The 26,701-nt window shown below is 41.2% G+C and overlaps 1 protein-coding gene and 1 long non-coding RNA gene across 6 annotated transcripts in view; one reads left to right on the forward strand and one right to left on the reverse strand.

The window, feature by feature from the left end:
• LOC105479592 (PDZ domain containing ring finger 3) overlaps window positions 1-26,701 on the reverse strand; it is a 239,846-nt gene that overhangs the window by 136,491 nt on the left and 76,654 nt on the right. Inside the window, exon 1 of one of the 4 annotated variants that reach the window (XM_071092090.1) lies at window positions 24,363-24,697. The exons of the other annotated variants lie outside the window; for them this stretch is intronic. Within the exon in view, the coding sequence (XP_070948191.1) occupies window positions 24,363-24,425 (63 nt within the window). The 5' untranslated portion in view covers window positions 24,426-24,697. Of the gene's footprint in view, window positions 1-24,362; window positions 24,698-26,701 lie in introns of those variants that run through there. 4 annotated transcript variants of the gene reach the window in all.
• LOC112426310 (uncharacterized) lies at window positions 758-21,667 on the forward strand. Of its 2 annotated transcripts, XR_003017582.2 has the most exons (4): window positions 758-2,105; window positions 9,009-9,136; window positions 9,358-9,406; window positions 16,393-21,667. It is a non-coding gene; the product is annotated as an uncharacterized lncRNA (long non-coding RNA). The 2 variants fall into 2 exon arrangements; XR_011620189.1 differs by lacking the exon at window positions 16,393-21,667 and having other exon boundaries at window positions 762-2,105; window positions 9,358-11,391.

The following is a 26,701-nucleotide window of genomic DNA, read 5'->3' on the forward strand; positions in this document are numbered from 1 at the left end:
GCAGGGAGAGTTCAATATTAATTTAAAAAGAGTAAGTAAAATCATTAATTGTTTCTATAAAATGGAGATACCTCCAGCTTTTGCAAAATCGGGTTAGGCAGCCCATGTCCAGGCATGTCCTGGAAGCCCTAAGTGAGTAAAGAGTCGTAACAGAAAAAACATCAAGTAATGTCAAGCTCTGGCTATACCAGTGGTTCTCAAAGTGTGTTCCCCAGATTAGCAGCATCACATCACCCGGGAACGTGATAGGAAGGCAGATTATCATACCTGACCCCAGAACTACGGATTCAGAAACCCTGGGATTGTCTACCAGGGAGAGGGTCATATGTGAAGTGGTGGGACAAGAGTCTAAGGCCAAGAATTGCTAGACCTTATGGGCCAGAGCTGCCACAGACAGCAGTACAGGCTGTACAATGCTCCTACAACTGTAGGAGGTGTTATTCACAGACTATGATGAGAATGGTGTTCCTTGGGGTGGCGCAGTGCAAAACCTGTATCCCATACCTGTCAGCCCTTAAAGCAGTGGGGAACACAGAAGAGTATTAAGCAGGCAGATGACATCATCAGGTTTGCATATGGAAAGACACCCCTGGCACTCTGCTTAGAGAAGAAAGAGGTAACAGAGAGCTACATCCAACTGCTTTGTCTCCTATATACCTTTGGGGCTGCTAATTAGCTAGGTCAAGAGTAAACTAGGCCGGGTGTGGTGGCTCACACCTGTAATACCAGCACTTTGGGAGGCTGAGGTGGGAGGACTGTTTGAGCCTAGGAGTTCAAGAGGAGCCTGGGCAACATGGTGAGGCCTTGTCTCTACCAAAAATGAAAAAACATTTGGGTGTGGTGGCGTGCGCCTGTGTTCCCAGCAACTTGGGAGGCTGAGGCAGGAGGATGGCTTAAGCCCGGGAAGTTAAGGCTATAGTGAGCCAAGATTCCACCACTACATGTTCCCATCTGGCCAACAGAGCAAGACCCTGTGACAACAACAACAACAAAAAGAGTGAACTAAAGTAAAAGACTCTTTGAATGGAATCCAAGTTGTCTTAACAGCCCAACCCTGAATCCAGGCCTCCAGATACTTGGGTCTTAATTAGCAGAGGGGTGGGAAAAGGAAAAAGGAGGACGATGAAAGACTCCCAAGTCCGACATTACATGCATGTCTGTACACACACAAGCACACACACAGAGAAAAAAATGAAGGCGGGGTGGGGGGAGCAGGGGCAAGCAGGTGTTGATGAGGAAGAGGTGAGCACCTTGGGCAGGTAGTTTGAGGAAGAAACCTGAAGCTGGGGGCAGGTCTGACTGGCAATACTGATTCAAAAGCCATCAGCACCCAGATGGTAATACAAGCAAGGATAAGATCATTCAAGGTGTGTGTAAACACTGGAAAATCAGTGGGCTGAGGCCAGAGCCCTAGAGAACCTCTATATTTAAGAACAGGAGCTAGCAAAGGAACGTGTTGCACATGGCTTGGAAGCTAGGCAGCTGGAAAAGGCCAGCAGGAATACAACCAAAGAACTCTTGGCATGGCAGAGCCCAGGATTTAATTCAAGTGAGACGTGTCAGCAAGAGAAAAAGGAGGAGACAAGCACGGGGAAGTGCTGCCAATGTATGTTTTCCCTCAGGAGCACTGGGCTGCCAGCGGACTCTTTAAACGGGTCGGTGTGCGTGCCACTCTGTCAGCACCCCTCCTCTGCTCAGCCTGCAGAAAGACTTCATGCTATGGACATCTTTTCTGGGGCCAGTGCACAGCCCTCCAGTCCCCCATTAACTCTCATTTTGAGGAGCTGAGATCAGCTGAGGAAAGCTTCGCCAAGCTTCAGAGCATCAAAATGTGCATTTGGGAGGGGTAGGCAGGCAGATGGCGCCAGATTAAAAAGATGCTGGGCTCGCTCGCTGCTCTGAGGTCTCTGAATTGCCTCCAGCACGGCAGTGTGGAATCAGGAACTCCATCATATGACCTAAAAACTTGTGAGTCTCTCCAAAAAGACTTAGCTTGCTACAAGATACTGAAGGGGATTGAGATGCACTTCCAGAGGTCCTGAGATTCTAGAAGCCCAGCATCCACCAGATGCCTGCTGAAGCTGATGGCTGCTACACACTCTGCTGTAAGTCTAAAGCATTTTGCATATTGCATTGTAATTGCTTTTTTTTTTTAACCTCTTCCACCCTACAACGCCTCTTCAAGTAGACTGCAGAACCTCTAGACAAAAATTTGTCTTGTCTCTGTATCTTTCCTGCCCAAATTGGGGCTGTCATGCAGTAGCAGGCCCTCAGAAATGTTTGTTAAATACCTGTTGTCATGGGGAAGGACGATTTGTAGAAGCAGTGGTTGCATGCACCTCTCCCTCTCTGTTTTGTCGAAGTTCTAAGACTTCAGTGTAGTGAGCAGGGTTGACAAACTACAGCCTGTGAGCCAAATCTGGCCCATGGGCTGTTTCTGTAAGGCTTATAGGCTTTTCAGTGGTTGAAATAATAATATTTTATGACGTGAAAATTATATGAAATTCAAATTTCACTGTTCATAAATCAAGTTTTATTGAAACACAGACACACCCATTCACTTTCATCTTGTCGACGGCTGCTTTCATGCCATGTCAGTAGTGTTGAGTAGTTCCGACAGAGATAGCATAACCCACAAAGTCTAAAATATTGACTCACTGGCCCTTTAAAGAAGTATGCTGGCCCCTGATCGACAGCAACACTAAATGTGGAGATATACATGAGATATACATCCAAATATGATCTTCCTCACAAGTGGAATTCTTTTTAATTTAACTTTTAGACTTTCCAGTTACTGACATAAAAATGAGAGACATTTTAACTTACCTTGGGGGCATAAGCATCAAAACATGGTAGTGCTGTAAAGTGAGCAGGCTGTGCACTCCTCAGAAGGGTCTGCATTTATCACCATGCTATGACAATGTCTAACAAGTTACTTACGTTCTAGGCCTTAGTCTCCTTGGCAGTAAAAGGTGCACAATGGTAAGACTTCAGAAATTTGATGTGAGAATTAAATACACTGAGTTTTTAACCTCTTAACCTGGTATCTGACCTCCTGGAAGCACCCGATAAATGGAACTACAATAATTTTCCTCTTTGTTTTTGGAGGAATATTTCACTTTACAGAAGATTTGTTCTTGGCCTCCCAAAGTGCTGGGATTATAGCCATAAGCCACCATGCCTGGTCAAAAGGAAGAGATATTTGAAAGAGAGAAACAATTCTCATTATTTAGAGATGACATAATTTGGTCTTTAATAGTTGTACCTAACATGAATTACTTGTATCAGTCTGCAGTTTTTATGTTTTATGACAAAATTGGAATTACTACTCTAGGACATAGCTGTTAACTATCAATTCACTCAAACCTCGATGATGTGTGTATAAATGGAAAGTTATGACAGCACAGGATGTTCTAGCCAATGAAATATGACAAGAAAAATACAATAAAAGGAAGAGTTTTTTGTTTTGTTTTGTTTTGTTTTTTTGAGATGGAGTCTCGCTCTGTCGCCCAGGTTGGAGTGCAGTGGCACAATCTTGGCTCACTGCAACCTCCACCTCCCTGGTTGAAGTGATTCTCCTGCCTTGGCCTCCTGAGTAGCTGGGACTATAGGCATGCACCACCACACCCAGCTAATTTTTGTACTTTTAGTAGAGATGGGATTTCACTATGTTGGCCAGGCTGGTCTAAAATTCCTGACCTCAGGTGATCCACTCACCTTGGGCTCCCAAAGTGCTGGAATTATAGGCATAAGCCACCATGCCGGGCCAAAAGGGAGAGAGATTTGAAAGAGAGAAACAATTCTCGTTATTTAGAGATGACATAATGGACTACCTTAAGAAACTTTAGAATAAATTATAATACCATTTATTTAAATAGTCACAAATTACAATAGCTATGTATGTATGTACACATATTAATATATACACATACATACAAATACACACATTTATGCACATAAAATATCAAACAACAAAAGCATTGTATAGTGATTCTCTACAGGAAGAAAAAAACACGATGTTTTACTGCGGGTCACAAAGAAAGTTATGAAAGACTATGAATTATAGCACTTCAAATAAGTGAAAAATATGACCACAAAAACAGAAGAGTTGGTTAAAGGCCTGAAGAAAAATATGGTGGCACAACTACAGGGATGGAAGGGCTTCAGAAGACAAGCATCAACCTCAGTGTTACACAGCAGGAAAGCAGACAGCCCTCCCATTGCTCAGATGTCCTTGGCCACTGCTTTCTGGAAGCTGCATTCATTTAGGAATGAACAGATGCGACTGGCAGAAAGGAGGCAGAAGGCTTTTCAAAAAGCAGCAGGAAATGAACAAGTAGAGAACGCATTCACTGAGACCCTGGCAAAGGATCCAAAGAGTTCTGTAAAAGGAGTTCAGAGCCTGGGAGTCAATTTATTGGATTTGCAAAAATCAGTAATGGATAGTTTCAGTGAAATGAAATATTTCTTACAAGCAGATACCACAGGGCATGCTTACACTTCCCCAGGACCTCTCCCTTCACAAGGGCCTGTATTCTGGGTATTTGGGAAACATTTGGACTTTTACTATTTAATATAGAGCCCTGCAAAAAAGAAGCCATGGCAAGATACCATCATCCTTTTTAATAGTCAAGGCTGTAAATATATCAAAGAATTTTGGAGACTAACAGACAATCTAGCTGCAAACTTAAAACAAGTTGAGGCTTAATTTACGTAAAGTAAAATACAAAACTCCTTTCTCCTAAAGATATTCATAGTAAGTCTTTAAAAAAGCTTAAAAACCACAGTGATGCATATTACCACCAGCAATCTGAAGGAAATCACAGGGAGATTTCAAGTTCCCTCTGAGTAACAAATTAGCCTCTCTGAACAGATCAAGTTCAAGTTCGGAAAAAATAGCGACCTCTGAAAGCACAGGCTTTGACTGCTGTGGGCCACTCATCACAGGCTGCCTGTACTGCAAGCGGCATGGTCAGGTGTGCCCTTGGAGATCAGAAAGCCTTTTTATTAAAAATGAAAGAGAACTTGGTTTTCTCTTGCTGCTTTGATGTGAGATCAACAATTTCTAATAAAAGAGATTTTTTTTTTTTCCCCTAGACAGGGCTACAGACCAGAAATCTATGTTTAAAAGGGCATGTTTTCATTGGCAAGCTCCAGTTTAATTAATTTCGATTTATAAAGGAGTAGCAAAGGTTAGTGACATTGTTACCCAGGCATGCAAATTAAAAGTGAACGTAATCCTAGTTTAAATTTTGGGAAAATATTCAGTGTGTCTCAGGAGGTGAAACACACCACAGAAGCACATGAAAGATGGAAGATAATATATGAAAATCATAGATATGATAAATTATATATTATAAATATATTTATAATGAAATATATGTATTTATATAAATAAAATTATATACATAATCTATATAATTTTTAAAATATTGCCTCCTATGGCAGAGTCAAAAGGTATGGGTAGGTACTAGAAGAAAGGCTTTTCATAAAATCTTTTTTGGTGGTTTCCATGATGTGGCTCTGTTAAAAGCAAAGCAAATAAATTAACATTCATTAATTTTATGCATAGCGTGTTTCAGCATTTATAATAACTGCTTTTTTGAGGGCTTCCTTGCTCATAGTTATAATTTTGTTAAGTCATATATATATATATGTGGAGGAATGCCATGTTTTATGAACACATGTCAGTTTCTAAGGAATCAAGCCCCATAAAAGACCACTGAGGAAATATTTGGAGGCAGAATTCAAAACTTCTCCTTCCTTCTGTTTTCCCACATTTGGGAGAAGGGAGAGGATTTGTGAAATGTGGCCACTTATAGGCATTCAAGAAAAGGCTGAATCTCTTTCATGTTCATAAATTTGAACATATGTAACAAAATAGAGAAGGCACTAAATCCAGAGAGGCAGCTGCAGAGTCCTCCTTCCAAATGATTGGGAATACGTTTTAAGCTCAAAGTATTCTTTACCAATAACCACGTGCACTCATGATGAGCAGCTACTCTATTTGAGCCCCTGGTATCCAGATTTTTCCCATCTCTAGGCTCACACATGGTGTTCCCCCTGCCAAGGCAAGGCATGTTGCTCCCTACTTTTTGCCTCCTGCATTTTCTGGGTCTCACCCCTTCAGCGAGGGCTTCCCGCATTCGCCAGTCTCACATGGTTTTTTTCCTTGCTTGTTTCTCTCATCTCATCCTGTCCCTTTCCTTCATGGCACTTAGCTGTGCATTGTCTTTACGTTTGCTTCACTTCTGTCCTTTCCCCACTGGATTGCGAGTTTCCTGAGGGCAGGGACCCTCTGTGTCAGTAGAGCCAGACATCAGGATGTCATGGTGAAAATACAGGCTTTAGAGGTAGACTGTCCGGTCCCAATCTCAGCTCTGCTGTGCATAGGCTATATGATCTCAGCAAGTTACTGAACCTCTCTGGGTGGTAGTTTCTTCATCTTAAGTGGATGTAGGGTTCATATTACCTACCTCATGTTTTTTCTATGCTTAAAATCAAAAGTGATGATGCAAGAAAAGCACTTAATATGCTCTCTGGTACATAATAAGCCCTTCGTCAAATGAGCACTATTATTATTCACCACTGTGTATCTAATGCCATCCACAGCCTCAATACTAAAAGATGCTGAATAAGTAGTCATTAAATCAATTTACTTATATATTCATAATTATATCAGAGTATTCTCACACCAACCCATAAAGCATCCCCATATCCATTCCACAGATAAGGAACTAGAGAGCTGGAGACTTCTGTTTTCTAAGCCCCAGCCTCGCCAGCATAAACTCAGAACATTATCTCCATTACATCTCTCCTGTCAGGTTTTCACATCAACTTTGCATCCAGGAGGAGTCAGAAACAAACTACAATATATCTATGAAGAACAAATCTGTAGCCATGAAACAAAAGCTTATTCAATTATGAACTGAGGACATACAGCGGAGTGATGTGGAGAATGTGCATATTCTCCAGTCCTGTCCCATAAATTCTTTGAGTTTTAGTTCCCCCCACCCGCCCCCAGACAGTCTCAGTCTGTCGCACAGGCTGGAGTGCAGTGGTGTGATCTTGACTCACTGCAACCTCCACTGCCTGGGTTCAAGCAAGCTTCCTGGCTCAGCCTCCCAAGTAGCTGGGACTATAGGCGTCTGCCACCATGCCCAGCTAATTTTTTTTTTGAGATGGAGTTTCGTTCTTGTCACCCAGGCTGGAGTGCAATAGCATGATCTTGGCTCACTGCAACCTCCGCCTCCTGGGTTCAAGCGGTTCTCCTGCCTCAGCCTCCTAAGTAGCTGGAATTACAGGTGCTCATCACCATGCCCAGCTAATTTTTTGTATTTTTAGTAGGTTTCACCATGTTGGCCAGGCTGGTCTCAAACTCCCGACCTCAGGTGATTCACCTGCCTTGGCCTCCCAAAGTGCTAGGATTACAGGCGTAAGCCACCACGCCCGGCTGAGTCTTAGTTTTTACCTTCTGTGAAATGGGGACAATATAAGCTTCCTGATGCACAGTGGTAAGGACGAAAGGAGACGATATATGGAGAAGGCCTCATGCAGGGATTGGCATCAAGTAGGTGCTCAGTAAAAGCCAGCTTGTGTTACTCACTTCCTATCCTCTGCACAGGATATGAACCAGTAAATGGTTTTTAAGGCCACAAGTTATACTCCATCCTAGATCTTACCAATTCAGTATTGAAAATCCATTAGACACGGATATCTTGCTTTCATAGTAAAGGGCAGCTAGAATGCTGAGGTCCTTGAGTGTGCAGTAGATATTAGGTTAGGCAATTCTTTCTAAAAGTTTCTAATTTCTATTATGATAAAATATGAAGAACCAAAAACTCCATCTGTACTAGAATCTGACTGTCAGCCTCGCTATTTCCAATTCTTAAATCTAGGACATGAAAAAAAAAATCATACATTTTGAGTTGTTCTCAGAATTCTCAGGTCTATGAATAAAGTTGTTTCAGGGAAAGTGGCTGTCTTTCTTTGAGCTATTTAAAGTGGTCTATCTAATTATGAAAAGAATTTGCCCATTCCTAATAGTAGAAAGACTCATTTTCCAGAACTCTGGTTAATGTGGGCTCAGCATTGTTGAAAGAAGGACAAGAGGAATCCTAAATAATCACTTTTCATGTCATGTCCCAGACCACCCAGAAAGACCACTTGACCTAAAAACCAAAGGATGGAAATAAACCCCTATTTACTCAGATTAGGCAAAACACGAACAGAGAACTCTTATCCCATGATGAGCAGATGTTCATTGGCTCCATTCATGAGGTCTCTCTGTGCTGGCACAGCCAAAAGCCCGCCGGCTTATGTCCGCACACAAGAAACCTGGACAAATCACTCTTGCTGACACTCAGAAGTATGGAGGTCAAGGTCAAAAAACAGTGGGCTCAGAGGTCAAGGGCTGCTCCCCCAGACTAAAGAGACTGAGGGCTGGATGGCTGCTTATTACTGACGTGGTTGCCTTGGATCTCTCCACCTTAGACCTGCCTGGGATGTAGGTATTTTGAGCAGCTGGCTTTAAAAACCTTCCAACTCCCAGTCCTGCTTTATCTGGTGTGCCAGGAAGGCTATTATCCTCACTGAAGGCCAGGGGAAGCTTCTTAAGGAGTCTTGAGGTTACCAGTGTAGAGAAAAACATTTCAATGGGAAGAATGGCCAATGGAGGCAAGCAATCATCCATGAAGATTAGACAAATCACGCAATATCCAGTGGAGCACTGTTAAAGTTAGAGTAACGTTACCAAAAGAAAACATGGCCCAGTTTTAGCCCAAGGGAGACTCTTGGGGATAAACTGTCAAGAATAAACAACTGACTCAGAAAGAGGATGATCTTTTATATGCGATTATGAAGTAATACGGTTGATTTGAAATTCTGCTAATTTAAACATTAAATGCTATTCTTCACTCTATTTCCAGTTGGATTTTAATTATATTCACAGCATAATAGGGCCATGTTGTGAAGATCAAAAAAAGTAACAAAATGAACCATTTTTACAGGATGGTGAAACAGCATGAACTAGATTGCAGGATTGGATATAGGTGAAGAATTTCTTAACTTGTACAATCTGGTATTGAGGACTGTGCATCGATGCTTTTTGGAGTGGAGGAAGAAGGGGAATGGCAAGGTAAGGTGGACACATTTAGTCCTAAGAATCTTTTGTGGGAAACACACACACACACACACACACACACACACACACACACACACACAGCAAACCTTGTAAAAAAAGATCACTAACCCAAAGGTTAGTGGAGATAAAACTTGCTGATCACCCTGTTTTCCAAAATCACTCTGACAAGGTTAATGTATACTTATAAATATTTCGTTTTGTGTCCCCATGGCTAGGACTGTGGAGCAAGGATTTGGAACTGTGGCCCATGTGTGCAAATAAAAAGTAAGCACCTCTGCTGGAAAAAATCTTATACTCTGCCTTTCTACATAAGCTAGATTTTCTTCACTATCTTCTAAACATGGACTAAGAAATCTCAAGAGGTCAGATATCTAGCTTCTTGTTTAGTAGCTGCGGGGAAAGAGACTGTGCAAGTGTTCGGTGCCGGCACCCCTGCCACTGGCATGTGCTTGTCCCAATGCATTAAGACAAAACTGTACTAAGCCAGGGCAAACAAACACCTGCCTCTATCTAGGGCTGTAAACAGGTGGCCTGAGGTTTCTCTGCTACATGCTCTTCACTGCCCACAGTCCCCACCCCTCCCTATGGCTTTATACCCCTGCTACGGTGAGAAAGTTTGCACTGCCACCTTTGGGACTCCTTCTGCCTCATTGCACCCTAGTATGGCTCAGATAATTCATTTCTAATTGAAGCCAGCAAATACTGGCTTTCTATCAACTGCAAAGCACTTTGTTAAGCAAAAGGGCTATGGGAGGGTGGGGCGAGGAAATCACAGAAACAGTAAAATAAAGCTGGTTATCAAGGTGATGGCAAGGGGCTGGATAGAGAGATAAGAAATCTGTTTCAAAGTGCCTGTGTCCAACTACATCGTCTTGATTGACTTACTCATGAACTCCCTCAAACAAACCAAAAACAAACATCAGTCAGGCTGGGTTGAGTCTAGGTTCTGCCACTTCATTAAACGCACATATCAGGCAAGTCATTTAATTTCACTATGCCTCAGGTTCCTCATCTATAAACAGGAGAGAGTAACAGTCCCTTTCTTATAGGATGGTTGTAAAAATTGTATGCATTAATGCACAGCAAGCCCTCAGAATAGTACCTGGCAAGTGTAAGCATTCCATAAATGTTAGCTGTCACCATCATCATCAACATTATTAGCATGATTTTACTTCTTACCCATTCATGTAATCATAATTTCTTAAACTCTGATAACCATTACAAAAGCCCAATGCAAAGCCACAGAACACAAATTCCCGTTCCCCTCTGGGGGTTAAATTTTGGCCTCACCACAGTGGTTCTGTTGATATGAATTCTTTATCAGCTTGAAGTTAATGCTGGAATGCTAGAACAATGACCACAAAGATGTCTAGAGAGATCTGGTTCTTTTACTGAGCAGTGTAGACACTTTTTATGACTTAACACTCTTGCAATAAAAATTAAGTGGTTACATAAGACCACTACCAAATGACAAAACCACGATTATGTACTGGCTCCCTACAAAATCCTTCACAGAAATGGATATTAGTTGAGAACTTAACATGAATAACCACAGTATCAACGACAACATATTCAAGTTTTTATGAAAACCAAGGCAATTCTTGGCGCTTTGAGAATTTTTTTTTAAATCAAAGTAACCATTAAAGTGATTTCGTAAAAAGTCCTGATGTACCTGGTTATGCTAAATTCGGGCCAAATATGAGAACAAAACTGTAAATGGCATTCATAGCTGAATGTAGTCTCTTAAACTGTGGTAAGAACAATACAGATCAAATGGTCTTCTGTTATTTATTTATTTTTTAAAGTAAATTTAAACCAGAAAGTTTGAATTTATTTCTTAGGGAGAAAATCAGGAAACTGTTTGGTTTCTATTCATTTCTTATGTACCTCAAAATGTAATTGATCAAAACTTTGAATTTTAAGAAAGAGATGTCATTAATTCGTTCAATGGACCAGAATATTAATTGACAACTCTGTAACTTTGTTGCAACAAATTTAGCAGGTTATGATGAAGATCAGATAAGGGACAAAGCTCTGAAGAACGCCAGATAAATTGAAAAGATTATTAGTTGACTATAATTTCTAATTATCTTTACTTTATCAAGAGTGCTGGCCGGGCACAGTGGCTCACGCCTGTAATCCCAGCACTTTGGGAGGCAGAGGTAGGTGGATCCCGAGGTCAGGAGATTGAGACCATCCTGGTTAACACAGTGAAACCCCATTTCTATTAAAAATACAAAAACAATTAGCTGGGCGTGGTGGTGGGCACCTGTAGTCCCTCGGGAGGCTGAGGCAGGAGAATGGAGTGAACCCAGGAGGCAGAGCTTGCAGTGAGCCAAGACTGCATCATCACTGCACTTCCAGCCTGGATGACAGAGCGAGGCTTCGTCTCAAAAAAAAAAAAAAAAAAAAAAAAAAAAAAAGAGTGCTAACATTGTCCCAAAAGGTGTTGGAAAATGAACTATCCTGTTTGTTTTGAATCAAATGAATCCTGCCTTTCTCCCTGGCTTCTCCACAGTCAGTCATGTGTCTTATTCTACTGATGCTATTTCCCTAATCTTCCCTTGTTCATATCTCTTTCATAACCACGTTTGCCTGTGTTACACTTGAGGATGACTTGGGTTTGTATCTATCACTGTGCTCCATGGCTGGTTAGAGTGGCTGATCTTTCTGCCTGACCCAGTGTCCCAATCCCCTTCCCAAATACTACTTCTAATTAGTAGCTACCAAAGCTGCATTCTCAATCAAAGAGGTAGCCTCCTCCTTGGAAGGAGGCGTCTCTCCTTCAGTCAGGGGTGTGCAAGGGACTGCCTTCCTGGTCCAGAGACAAACACATCTCAAGGCAAACATGTAACTTCCCAAATTCCCGATGCTACACACAGAAAATACACACATTGGCTCACTGAGTCTAATCAGCCTAATGTCTAGACCAAGTGTCATCAACACTTTAGCTGTATTCAGGGTTCAGACAGAAACAAGAAGGAGGGAAGTGAACCCAGCATACACATCTCCACCCAACGGAAGCAGCCACTTGCAGCCCCTGCCGATAGCTGGCCCTGTGAGGACTCAGGGGGAGGTAGAGTGTTGCATAAAATAATGCCAAAACTCTAGACTTCTCTGTAAAAGTCTCCCAATTTTGAATCACTGGCAACAAATTCCAATTTTTTTTTTTTTTTTTTTTTTGTGAGATGCAGTCTTGCTCTGTCGCCCAGGCTGAAGTGCAGTGGCACAATCTCGGCTCACTGCAAGCTCTGCCTCCCGGGTTCACGCCATTCTCCTGCCTCAGCCTCCCGAGTAGCTGGGACTATAGGCGCCCACCACCACGGCCAGCTAATTTTTTTGTATTTTTAGTAGAGATGGGGTTCCACCATATTAGCCAGTATGGTCTCGATCTCCTGACCTCGTGATCGCCCTCCCCTCCCAAAGTGCTGGGATTACAGGCATGAGCCACCACGCCCGGCCAAATTCCAAGCACTTTTAAACACAGTGTTAGTTCAACAAAACTCTTCTTTGGTGACGTTCAGCTGAAGCCTACCAATTGTGGAGATAACTCCCAAACAAGGTCAGGATACCTGAATAATAATTTCCGTCTCTCCAGCTTTGCAAACATAAACAACAAATAATGAGCGCCTACTGTGCGCCAGGCATTGTGCTGATGGCATTCCTCATGTCATCTCACTTTGATCCTCATTACACACTCACTGTGATATTGTTATTTCTGGCAAACACATGAAAAAAGGTGCTTAGAAAAGACCTTGTCTTAAGTTTTCACAGCCCGGCAGCAGCAGGATTGGAATTTGGGTTTGCATGACTTTAAGATCTACCTGTTTTCCACTAAACAACCTGAATTGCATGTAGAAACAACCAAGAACAAAGATGATCTCGCAGAAAGGGCATGTTCAGTCCTGGGAGAGTAAGTGAAGTGGCATTACAGATCTCCATGTTATTTGCTGGGGGCATATATTGCCACGGCTGTTGTTTAGAGGGTTAATGGTCTATTGCGGTAATCTAAGAAGTGAGAAATTTGATCTCATTTCAAATTTATCATTCAGCCCTTCAGTGTAGTGATTGCTGGCTAGAGTGTTACTGACCAGAAGAATCTAGAAATCTAGCCACTAACTGCATTCGCAAACAAAACTGCTACTAAAAATCATAGTTTAAAAAAGGCAAACCCAGAAACTCTTTGAGAAGTCTTTAACTCAATGGGTCTTTATGTCCATTGGTTTCACATTTAACAAGTTGATTTTAATCTGATTATTTCAACATCAAAGACAGGAAAAAATATTCAACATCAAATGGATCAGAAATGAAGCATTTTACAAAAGAAGTCTAATAACCTCATCTAGCAATCTCTCTTAATTAAGTTAACTTAATCAAGTTTCCATATTCTTTAATGCTTATTTTTGGCAAAAGTTAAGGCAAAAGCAACTGAATCCCAAATTAGTGCACAGGCCAGCTGCAATTTTTACTTGCCTTAATTTTGCTTGATGATTAAGCCATTGAGGAGGATATAACTTCCTCCCAAAATTTCTACCTCTATCCACTTAAATCTTTTCAAAAACAAATTTCAATTATTTATAGAGCTGTAGAATCACCACAATTTTAAATCACGTATCCATCTTTTTTATTTTCAACTCCAAATGCAATAATTGAAAAAATATCTATCCATGGCATATTAGAAACTCAAAGGGCTTTAAAAAATTATTTTTGTTTCAAAATTTTGTAACAGGAGGGGCCCAGGAAATTATCTTGGGGACATATCCCATATAACAGACTATCCACCAAATATCCACAGTAACCACCACTATCTTTGTGAAGTCATCAGTTGCCCCTGCATCTGAAGTGGGAGGGTCTTACAAGGTGTAATACACAAAGTAAGAAACCCAGGATAGAGAAAGCAAAGAAATCAGCTATAGATGGTGTTACTGGGTGTTGTACTCTGCTCTTTGTGTTCCTTCACTGAGTATCAGCCTCATTTTCTCCCCTCTGCGTGCAGGTTACCTCTTCAGTGAGGTTAGTCTGGCCACCCTATGCCAAATAGCACATCTGATTCCAACTCTCTAGTCCTTACCCCCAAACTCCCTACCCCCACTCCCCTTTCTTCATTTTTTATTGTATCACTTAGTACCACCGGATGTCTTATATGTTGATTTGGCAGTTATTATTTTCTATTTACAACTTATTTTCTATTTATTCCCCCATTAAAATGCAGATCCATGAGGACTGAACTTTTGACTCTTTTGCTTACTATTGAGTCCCCAACATTTAATAATTAACAGATATTTTTTGAATAATTTACAAGTGAGCAAATGATCGATCATTAACTGTCACACCCACTAGAAGGTAAATGCTTCAGAAGCAGGGCTCTTGCTTGTCTCAGTCTTTCCTCTAACCCCACAATACCTGCAACAATTCCCAGCACATAGCAATGAAGGGCTGAATCAGTGGGTGAATGAGTGACTTACTCTTGTCTATTCTGAAGCTATGCTAATTCCATTGGCAGTAATATTCTATGTTCAGTCAAGATTCCAATGGAGGTTAAAATCTGTCTCTCTTTTTTTGAATTTGGGACATCCCCACACCTTTGGAAGTGAATTTTACAGCTAGTGCATCTCATATTATGTGTTGATTTTTATTATTTTAACTCTTAGAGTTCTGGTGAAAGGAGCAGACTCATTCCAGTAGTTTCTTGGAACGGAATGCTTATAGAAAGGAATATGTTCACGGGAACTAATGACCAGATCTCAGGAGGTTCAGAAAACCATGGGTCAAGATTTACAAGGGGTCCGTGAGCCAGCAGGAACCCCTAGGTCTTGCTTTGGCAGTACTGCCTTTCTTAAGCTCCTGTTCTGCTCCACTTTTCACAGATTTCCTGTTCTTCTCTTCACATCTTGTAGATAACATCTTTTGACACTGATGATTCTAAGACACCTTTATGGAACTGAGGCTCAGAAAAGAGGGTAGATGCCATTTCTGTCTAATAGTTTGCTATCCGGTCTTCAAAAAACTTCTGGTTTACAAAGGATAGCACTGAGCAAGTCACTCTTGTGCCCTGTCAAGTGCAGTAGCTTGTATTATTTATTGCTCAATCAATTTGCTGCCCCTCCCTGTGGGAAGATAAAACTTCCCTGCCCTGCTGATGTCAGACTTCATCCTGTCACTTGTTAATGTAATGTGCCTTGTGAAGTCATCGGTTGCCCCTTCAGGGGGGTTAAGGCTAAGGACCATCACCTGGGTCTGCCATGTTGTCTTTTCCTTCTGCCTTAACACCAGCAATGACCCAGGTGGCAGGTTGCCCCTTTAGCCTGGGTTCTAGAAAGCTAATGACATGGAACAGAGCAGCTGCTGACCCAAAATGGAAATATATCAAGAGCAAGAATATATTATTGTTGCAGGTCTCTGAAATTTTCCAAGTTGTTTGTTATTGCAGCAGAGCTTAGTCTAAGCAGAACAATACAGTGACAATCATTTTGTGATGATCATGCATTTCTTCACACTCCAATATATTATCAAGATATGCAAATAAGGACCTGGAAATGCCCTAACAGTATCCAAGGCTTCCTCTCTCTACACCTGAATGGAGACTTAACTGGAGCATCAGTGATACAAACGCCCAGTAACAGCAAAGGCAAAGATTTGTCAGCCAAGCCGTGGGCTATTGGTACCCCTATCCCTATTCCCAAAGCTTAAAGTAAAAGCAAAGGCTCTAGAGAAAATAAAAGCAAACACATGTCCATAGAGCTATCTTTTTGGGGAGAGAGTATCTTGTGAAAGTTTCACCTGACAGTTCACATGGGCTGACTACAGAGTGAAAACAAGTCAAGTTCCATTTAGGTCCATAATTACAGTAATTGCACGCTTATAACCTGCATTTCCTAAACTGTCATTCTCCAGTCCTCTGTTGTTACATATGGTGTAAATCTTGCCCATAATGTACACCTTGAAGGTGATTGTAGAATACCATTTATTATGCACCCACATGCATGGGATATTGCACAGACAAGCAAAGCAGACTCTAGCTATGCCCTGAAGTAACTTGGCTTAGGAATTAACTGCAGGTAAAGGGAAATTCTACAAGGATTTGGATTTGGGGTTTCTCTGTAATTATATATTATGTAACACCAAAGTAAAAGGAAAATATGATATGATTTAGACAGGTCCCCTTAACACACACAAACAATAAATGTGATTGAGCTACAACAACAACAACAACAACCCCAAGGAATGTTAACTGTAATTTCTTTCTTTAGGATGTAACCTCTGCTCATGGTAATAAATACAAAGGTCTCTGCCACTGCACTCCACTGTAAGCCATTTCTAATAGGTCTTGGCATCTACTATCTTTAATGACTCCAAGGAACCAGCTGCGCATCCCAGAGATGTTGAAAGCTTCATTACATTGAATTAATACAAGAATGAGCATTCTGATTCCAGTGCTCCATTCCATACTCTCCTGGAGTCCTTGTAGCCTGCCTGCAAGAGGAGTTGACAGGATGGAAATGGTGGAGAAGTTCCCACAATGGGATCCCCAGAGGTACTGTTTGTGGCAGTCCAGAGCCTACCCTGACGACCCAGGCATCACTGCCGCTAAGGCAGACACCCTGAGGATGTGGCTTTGCTGGCACGACAGGTATGTGTGTCATTTTGGAGCATCTGTCATGTCCACTGAAAAAAAATACACAGAGGCACATCTGAAACCTCTGCCCCTTCCCAAAGATTTCCAGCTGCTTCTAATCTGGAGCATGGAGAACTTATTTTAAGAAACAAAGGCTTCTTTAAACCAATATACATAATTTAGAGACTGAAAGGAAGGCCATGTGTCTAGAATGCCACACGTGTTATTCAGCTGTCCTGGTCCTTAAGTCCCACATGGTGGTAGGTCTCTACCCAAGGGAAAGAGGTTTTCCACATTCAAGAACCACTGCATCAGAGACGAGAAAGGAAATGGATGCTGAGGGAAATATGATCAAGTGGCTTTACTTCTTTTAGGTGGTGGGTGTTGCAGAGGTGGGATCTTATTCTCTCTGTTTGTGGAGAATTTCTCCTGTATTGTAAAAGTTGTTTTCGTTGCATATAATCCAGGCTCATTGGAGAGGCCTCGTATTTTGTACTCAGACTGAAAATTATGTCTGAGAGGCCCAGTGGCTATGACCCTCTGCCCTGGTCCTCAACAGGAAAGCTAGGGCAGAGACTGCTAATGCTCACTGATGCTGCTCTGGGCTCTGAGCTCAATTCAGCCTTCAGTCTCTCTTGCATTTGGCTGGGGGTCAGGTAACAAGAGTTCTGGCCAATAGAATGTGAACGGATGCGATGTACACCACTCCTGAGCCCGCCCCATAAAAATCTCCCCTGTTGGATCTTCATTCTCTTTCCAAGTGGAAAGATTCAGAGGTCCTAGGGAAGGCGGGGCCACAGAGGGAAGAAGACTGTGTTCCTGAATCCTTGCAAAGAACAGAGCCCTTGCCCTGATGAACTGTATTTGGCCCTTGACTTGAACAAGTAATAAATATTGTGTTAAGCCTCTGAAGTGTTACGGTTGTTCATTACAACAGTTAACCTACTCTAATAAGGGTGAAAAATTTGCTTTATTTGACCAGGTGGCTTAAACCTGTGACACTAATCAGTCTAGTATTTGGAAATGTGTTGATACTTGGCATCGACAATTCCCAGGCAAGGGCCTCAACTATCCACCTTCTATGGAATGTTCTGAAATTATAGACAGTACTAGTTAGTGAAAGGCCAATATGACCTGTTATCTTTTTTTTTTTTTTTTTTGAGATGGAGTCTTATTCTGTCACCCAGGCTGGAGTGCAGTGGTGCCATCTCAGCTCACTGCAGCCTCCATCTCCTAGGCTCAAGCAATTCTTCTGCCTCAGCCTCTCGAGTAGTGGGGGTTACAGGCCTGCACCACCACACCCGGCTGACTTTTGTATTTATTTTTTTAGTAAAGATGGATTTTCACTGTGTCGGCCAGGCTGGTCTCGAACTCCTGACCTCAAATGATTCACCTGCCTCAGCCTCCTGAAGTGCTGGGATTACAGGCGTGAGTCGCTGCACCCAGCCCAACTGTTACCTTCTTTAAGAAATGATGGGAGGCCTTTCTTCCAGGTATGATGGTCAATATCAGCACCCAGTTTAATGTTCTAACAGGGATTTCTGGACCAAAATGACTCTTTAATGCTCTGTCACATCTCGAGTGGGCATGATCATAGACTCCATGGAGCACATTTACAACTGGGAACACAAAGTCTGTTCACTTGACCCAGGCCTGGGCCATTACCTGAAGATTAGGACACCCAATGATACATTCCACTTTAATTTTACACTTCAGACTTCTAGGAGTCTTGCATCTGTTTTCCAGCAGCCACAAAAGACATTCTCTAATTACTTCTGAATGAAAAACAGAGACTTTTAATTTTCTTGCAGAGAACATGCATGCACTACATACACTTTAAGTACACTGTGGTTGTCTCATTTTCTGTAAATACTGTACTTTTCCTTACTGGCAAAGAAGAGCTTTTTCAAATCAAAATAATACTCCTAAAAAAGTCAGTGCAGTTTTCTGAAGGTCAGCAAAATGAGCTTTGCCAGAGCACCAGGGACTCCAATTACACATATTTACCTGATGTGCTTTTATAGGACACATAATTCAAAAATTGCAGACTGCCTTTTACACTGTATACTATGCATTTTAATAATGTATTTATTATGTCGAGCTCTTTCTTTTGTGGTTTCTTGATGCTACTCCTCATTTAGAGTAGTTTCCTGGTTTTTCCTCATGTCAGGCAATGCAGTTAACCTTTAGCAATATAGAGCACTTAAGAGTTTTGCAAGTCTTGTTTTGCATCCATTTTTCTCCTGCATAGAACATTTGATTTTTCATCTGGTTTTCATTTTATACAATGATGTAGGTAGAGGCAAACTCTAAGACCTGGTAATTACAGCCTCATGGCAGCCCAACTGATGCATAAGAGATGCTTGCTAATTACAGTGATATGATGGCTCTCCTCCTCTGAAGGCTCACTGTGTTTCTTAAGGTGTCTCTTTTGTTCCTTGATCTAGCTGCTTATACAAGAGCACATTGATCAAACTGCTTTCTAGTAACACAGCATATTCTCAAAGAAATGTTAATTTTATAAATTAGTCTCCTAGGCTTTGCCAGCAAGACACAGTGCTGTTCCCCCTTAACCAGGGCAACACCAAATTTGCTCCATCCTTCAAGGCTGATGACAGATTTGCATTTCTCTATGGGCCTGCTTCGCTGGCTTTCCCACCTTTCCAAAAATATAATATAAGGTCATTATTCCTCAGACCAGGCAGTCACCTCACATCTGGGTCCTTACATAGGTTTTCACAAGTCACTCTCTTTATGACATAGTTTCGAACCACAAAATATTGTTGAAGGAAGACAGGTCACCTTGAGATAGTTTCAATCAAGGGATGTTTGGGATGCTTACAGAAGAAGTCATTAGAGACAATCAGTTAAAATTGAGGTTGTACTGGGTTAAAAATGGCCATAAATTCTTTGCTGCTCCTCTCAGCAAGAGGTGGAATCGATTTCCTCACTGCAAACCTGGGCAAGCCTCAGGACTCACTTGGACTAACAGAATGCAGAAGTGACAAAATATGACTTCTGAGTGAGACTTCAAAGACCAGACAGCATCTGCTCTTGCCCTTCTGCTGCTCTAACAAGAAGCCTGTGTGAGCCTCCTTGGACATGAAAGCCACTGAGAAGACAGCCCACCATTGTCCAGCACCAACTGCAAGATGAACAATCCAACCATCCCAGCTAGGACATGAGCAAGTCCACATGAGACCAGCAGAAAATTCTTATGAGAAACAATGACTCCTGGGTGTTTCAAGCAACAAAGTTGGGAAGGGTTTTTACACAGCAATAGACAACTGAAACCAAGGGGAAAAATACTGACACAGACTTAGTATTTATTCCTGCTAGGTATATCTACGCAATTCCAAGCATCAGATGGCACTGGAAACAACCTTTAAGATTAATTTAAAAAGCAACCAGTAAGTGGATGATTGTGGTGAGCATAAATATACTTTCATAGAATGAATGGAAAAAATATGGTAAAGTATTGCATGAATGAAGATTTACGGCTCAGGATAATACTTCCTATGACAAGTATGATTCAGGAAGTGCCGTGTCTCTAATGACTTAGATAAAAGTGAGGACAGATGCTCTGAAAACTGTTGGATGAAAAAAAAAAAAAACACTTCTCATGAGCTGACAAAGCAAATAATTGGTGTTAAACACTGAGGAAAATTTTAATAAAAATTTTCATAAAACACGGCAGCAAAAAGTCAGTATTTCTCACTTAGCATTTTATATGTGATTTATCTGTGACCCTAAATATATATAGCTAAAAAAAATGGTATGAATGGACAGTTCACATGCCTCTGTAAACATTTACATATTCGGTTCATGTTGCACCCCTCCAATACAAACAAAACCAAAAAACATGTTTTTGAATCTTATTTGGGAAATAAGGGAACTACCCTCTATATTGGACATATGTAGTATTTTATAAAATGACTGATATGGTTTGGCTGTGTCCCCACCCAAATCTCATCTGAAATTGTAGTTCCCATCAATTGAATCATGGGGGCGGTTACCCTCACACTGCTGTTCTTGTGATAGTGAATGAGTTCTCACAAGACCTGATGGTTTTATAAGGTGCATTTTCCTCTTGAGCACTTCTCCTTCCTGCTATCATGTGAAGAAGGACGTGTTTACCTCCCCTTCCACCATGATTTTAAGTTTCCTGAGGCCTCCCTAGCCATGCAGAACTGTGAGTCAATTAAAACTCTTTCCTTTATACATTACCTATTCTCGGGCAGTTCTTTATGACTCATGAGAACAGACTAATACAATGATAAAGCACAAGAGTATAATAAATGATTAGAGACTACAATGTTGCAGAAAGTTACTCTAAGAAGGTATAAAAACTTATATTTATTAATCTTTTCTGGAAACAACTTTAACACATTACATTACCCCTGAGATGCATGTTTACCCAATTCTTAAAATATACCTTACTGTTACAAGTGATAAAGGGAATGAAACTGTCTACTCTAATGTATGCTAAAACTTCTTAAGAAGCAAATGGGTCCTAAGAACTTGTGGAAAACTTTTAATTCCATTTATGGTGGTTAATAAAAAATTTTGAATTGAATGTCAGCAAAAAATGTTGCCTAACCTTCATTAAAATATGCTCAAACTGACTTTTCAGTCATCAAAGTATGACTCACCTGTGGTATATATATCTTTAAAAGCTTACTGAAAGACCTGACTTTAAAAATATTTTTCTTCTATCACAGTCCAACATGTTCACTGTAGAAAGTCCAAAAAATTTAAGACTATGAAGAAAATATAATCTCCCCTAATCTCACCTTTTAAATATGCCCAATATAGCTAACATTTATTGAGTACTCTTTAGGTCAGACAGTGGTCTAAATTCTTGACATATATTAATTCATTTAACCCACATAAGCCTATGAGTTATGTACCATAATTATCTCCTTTTTATACAAGAAAACTGATGTACAGAGAGGTTAAGTAACCTTAGTTATGTGGTCCAACAGCCAGTAATAGGAAGAACTAGGCATTCTGGTTTAAGGCTGCAAGCTCTGAATCATTACATATGCTGCCACTTGGCTGGGATTCTGGTACTTCTTTCCAGTCTTTTTTCTACATTATATATGCAATATATACATGTTGGACTTCTATAGCAATTTTTTTGAATAACTATTAGCAAAGTCTCACCTTTACCAAGAAGACTTTCTAGATGTCTCCAAATCCACAGTCTCCTAAGTGGCTAATTTAGCAGTTTCAAGCATCTAATATTTTACACTGTGGTGTTTAGCTCAATGTATTGCACAGGTCACTGAGTGCAGAGACCACATCTTATTTTATTTCCACTTTCCAATTTTCTGATACTATGTAAATGTTTGTAAATGCTAGAAACCTATGGGTGCTTGACATAGTTTCAGCAGAGTTGCAAGCTAAAAGGTTGTATTTAAGTAATAATTTTCAAAAGAGCTTTGGAAATATTCTAGACCCCGAGCTACTGATAAAAGAGATGCCATTAGAACCTAAAATTATGAGGGGAAAAAAGAGAAGATAAGAATAGTCTGGAGTTTTTCTGCAGAGGGAACTCTTAATGGGGTTGCATTAGGACAGGTCTTCACAGTTCTATAAACAACCTAAGGAAAAAAGTACACAATGCAATTCCCACTTTGATGGCTTTATTAAATAACTACAGGCAGAGAAAGGCAAAGCAAAAATGAAATCAGTAGAAATATTTTACAGGTCTCTCTAGATGACCAGAAAGCAGCAGGTAACCAGCGCCTGGGCAAGAATACAAGGATGTGTTTGTTTACATGGTTGCCACGAGCCATAGCCCCACTATCACACTGCCTGGGCATCAATCCCAGGCCAACCACGTTGTCTCAGTGGATCTTCAGTAACTGATTGTTCTAGAAGATGTATAGGTTAAATGTAAACAAATCTTCCACGTGGACCATGACATTAAAAAAAGGCATTTTAAGACTCTCTTGCTGGCCGGGCACGGTGGTCATACCTGTAATCCCAGCACTTTGGGAGGCCAAGGCGGGTGGATCACCTGAGGTTCGGAGTTTGAGACCAGCCTGGCCAACATGGTGAAATCCCCATCTCTACTAAAAATACAAAAATTAGCCAAGCATGGTGGTGGGTGCCTGTAATTCCAGCTACTCGGGAGGCTGAGGCAGGAGAACTGCTTGACCCCAGGAGGTAGAGGTTGCAGTGAGCCAAGATCACGCCATTGCACTCCAGCCTGGGCAACAAGAGGGAAACTCTGTCTCAAAAACAAAGAAACTAGTTAAAGTTTTGTGTGCTTATCCAACCCCACACCATTGGTGTGTTTCTTCCTACTGTTATTCTACTCCCATGTCCATTATTAAATTACACAGATGAGACCATATTATACACGGTATTTTTAAACTTGCTCTTTTAACAATGCATTTTGAACTGTTATGTATGTTTGGATTTTTTTTTCCTATTAAGCCTTTAAAAGAGTGGCTTTTTCTCCCAGTTTTATGGAGGTATAGTTGACAAATAAAAATAATTTAAGGTATACTAGTTGATAGGATAGTATGTGTATACATTGTGAAATCACCAAAATAAAGCTAATTAACATATCCATCACCTCACATGCTTTTTCCTTTTTGGTGTTGTCATGTATATTTGAATGATAAACATTCAAAGGACATCACTCTGTGGTGCCAAGATATTCAGCTTTATCGAATTTTTTTCCATTGACTACCTTGAATTTCCACTATCTGGGTTTTTTTTTTTTTAATTACTGAAAAGACTGAGCTGATGAGATGCCCTGGCATTTAAAAATGCTATAAAACCATGTGCTTTTCTTTTGAGAAGGAAATATCTGTTGAAGTTACTGTTAATCACAGCATTTTCTGAGGAGCTGATTATATGCCAGGCATCACCATGTGACACACTTCTTCACAGATTTCAGAATGTGTGAGATTTGATATGAAAACTAAACCCAATATTGTGCCTCTTCAAAACCTCCATAGCTGTATTCCCCATCTCCAATACATGCACACATATATACAAATAACAACAAAACAATGGAAACGATGTGAAAGGGAAGAAATAAAAGGGGAAAAAAAGGTTCACTTAGATTATCCCGTTCATTTTACAGCATGCCTGCCTATACTGGCATTTAGTAGCAATAACAAAAATCATTGCTAACCTTTACTGAGCCCACACTGGATGCCAAGCGCCTGGTGTCTCCTGACCAGCGCCTCTCTCTAATGGGGAGAGATGAGTGGAAGCCGCCACCACGAAGGATGGTGCTGAATTCGAGCCTGCTTTATCTCCTGTACCACCAGGGCCCCTTTCATTAAAGCCTCCATAGGTGATAATAACAGCAGCCTCTTTCCTAGAAAGGTCATAATCTGGGGATCAGAGGGTTTAAGAAACTCTTTGGGGAAGGGAGGATCATACTGTGAAAAATCCTATTAGCTACTGCTGTAAAGTTTATGAAAACCAAGTTTTAATAAAATGTTCTACAACTTTAGCTACATAAGAAAAAAAATGCAAACTGGACAAGAGGCAAATGGTTAAGATTGCTCAGAGATGTCTGAGTGCTTGGGACATAACAGCAATTCTGGGTACATTTACTGAGCACTTACTACACACCAGATACAAAGAGGAGGGAAATGTCACAGTCTGTACTATGAGGAATTGCCAATGTCCAACCATTCTGACCTGCAAGAAAAAGGAAGTTTCACAGGGCACACCACAGCAATTCCAGTTTTGAGATTCTATCAACTAGAAAGTACTCAAAACATGTCAACAAACGTCCCTGGATCTTTAAACTTCTTGACCACAGCAACTTTCTGATGAAAAAGGTTTTCCCTCAAAGGCTTTTAGTGTGTGGATTTTGCTGAGGGCCATGGCAGAGTTTTTTCCATACCACATTAGAAGGGTTGTTCTGAGGGAAGACACTTATCAGTGGGGGGGGTGGGGGAGGGGGTTGGTGGGAGGTGAGGGGGAGGATTGAAGGATTTTTTTTTTTTTTTTAACAAAGCTAAAAGGCCCAGGTTCACCATCCGGCTCTGCCACCCCCTGGAATGCTAAAACACAAATAAGCTCCATCCATAAGAGCAGTAGCTGCCTGAGGGCAGGGGCCTCCTGTGTCTTGGACTTGGGCCTCCTGTGTCTTATTCTGTATACTGTGTCCCCAGTATACAGAATAAGGCCTAGCACAGGGTAGGCACTCAATATATGTTGAATAAATGAGCAAGTCAATGAATGAATAACTCTGGGTAAAATTCACTGGAGGAAGTTTAGCTTCTGTTTCTCCACCTGGCATGATACCACGGGCGACCCAGTGAGGGTATTAAATGGAAGATGTGTGTAGTGCTTCATCATCTGTAAACCAATATTACTGGAGAGTACGGACCTGTTGGAGGCAACACAAAATGAAGACAATCTCACCACCACACTGCATCAAATGATCAACATAAGGCAAATTTCAAAGCCACTTGAAAGTACTTTTTGGATGGACTCACAGCTGTCTATCCTTAGATCATAAAAGTGCTGGCTTGTTCATTTTGAGAAATAAATGTAACCAAATAAGCCAAGCACACTTGTGCCATGCCCATTCATCAGTGAGGAAACAGCTTCAACACAAGTTTTTTGTAATGGCTTCCCCTGCCATGGGATTTCAGGTGAAGCTCAGATTTCAAGGTTTTGCAATACGTAATTTGCAGACTCCTTTCCAACTTGTCTAAAACATTTTATAGTTGCCCTGAAGTATTTCAAAAATTCTGCTGAGAATGATTCTCCCATTTACATACAACACAAAATGTGTATGGTAAAATTTAAATGCAGTGTCCTCACGCTGAAGCTGAGCAATTACTACCAAATTCTGTATCCTGGAAGATGAAGCATGTTTCTGAAGATACATGCTTGGAGTTGATGTAATTTATAAGTGAGCGGATGATTTTATTACACCGTAAGCATCCACATGAAGAAATAAAACTGGAAAACACCCGAGTTCAGCAGCTGGAAGGTAAGGTGAGAACTCCCAGGTCCAGCTCTTCTCCCCACTACATGCCTATGCATTTCCATGCACCCAGGTTCTGCCTCTGAAAGGCACAGCACCACTCTGAATCAGGGAAACAAGCCAGGATGTGCAAAGATGAGGGCAGAATTCCTTTTACCCCACTCATGACAACAGCCCAAGTAAGGAATACTAAGCTCTTGAATGGCTTTCCATAATTCATCATCCTAGAATAGAGGAGAAAAAATACCCCACGATCTCTCCCTAGCCGAACTCTGGAAATAGGTTGACTCATTTCATTTCTGTGGTTTTTTCAGAGTAAAAGCTCTGGAGTCTTCACGGCAGTAGTTTTTTTTTTTTTTTTTTTTTTTTTCCTTAAAGCTTATAAGCCTTTCCTGATGAAGAAAAACTAAACACTCGAGAAGAAAAAGTAAACACTCGAAAGAAAGTATCATTAAGTGCCAGCAGCACCAACGATACCACCATGAAGCCTGGTATAGCTGTGGGTGCCTCTGTCAAGGTCCCAGTGAGAAGATACAAGTCCCTGATGCATAGGCAGTCCCTTGGTAAGAATCTGGCCTGGAAAGTCTTGGAGATACAGTGCAGTGGCCTGTAAGCGGGTAGATGAGGGGGACCACTTCAAGGAGCTCCTTCTCGAGCTTCTGGTCCAGGTGCGGCCATCTGGTTCTATCAGCTCTCTGTTCACAGGACAGAGGGAAGAGGCTCAGCTGGAAACAACTGCATAGAGTCAAGTGGCTGCCTCCAAGAGATGCTGTGAGCCCAAACTCACTGTCACGTGGGCTGTAAGTGGGATTAGTGCCTACTTCCATGGCTCCAGAAAAAGAATAAAGACAGTCTTTTCTGTTGTTGTTGAAGCTGAATCCACTGCAGACTCAGACCAGAGAAGGGTCAGGCCAGAGCCAGAGTCAACTCTGAAGCTTGCTTTTATTTACTCTTGGCAAGTCCCAAC

This window comes from Macaca nemestrina, chromosome 2 (genome assembly GCF_043159975.1).
Source record: "Macaca nemestrina isolate mMacNem1 chromosome 2, mMacNem.hap1, whole genome shotgun sequence".
NCBI classification, from domain to species: domain Eukaryota; kingdom Metazoa; phylum Chordata; class Mammalia; order Primates; family Cercopithecidae; genus Macaca; species Macaca nemestrina.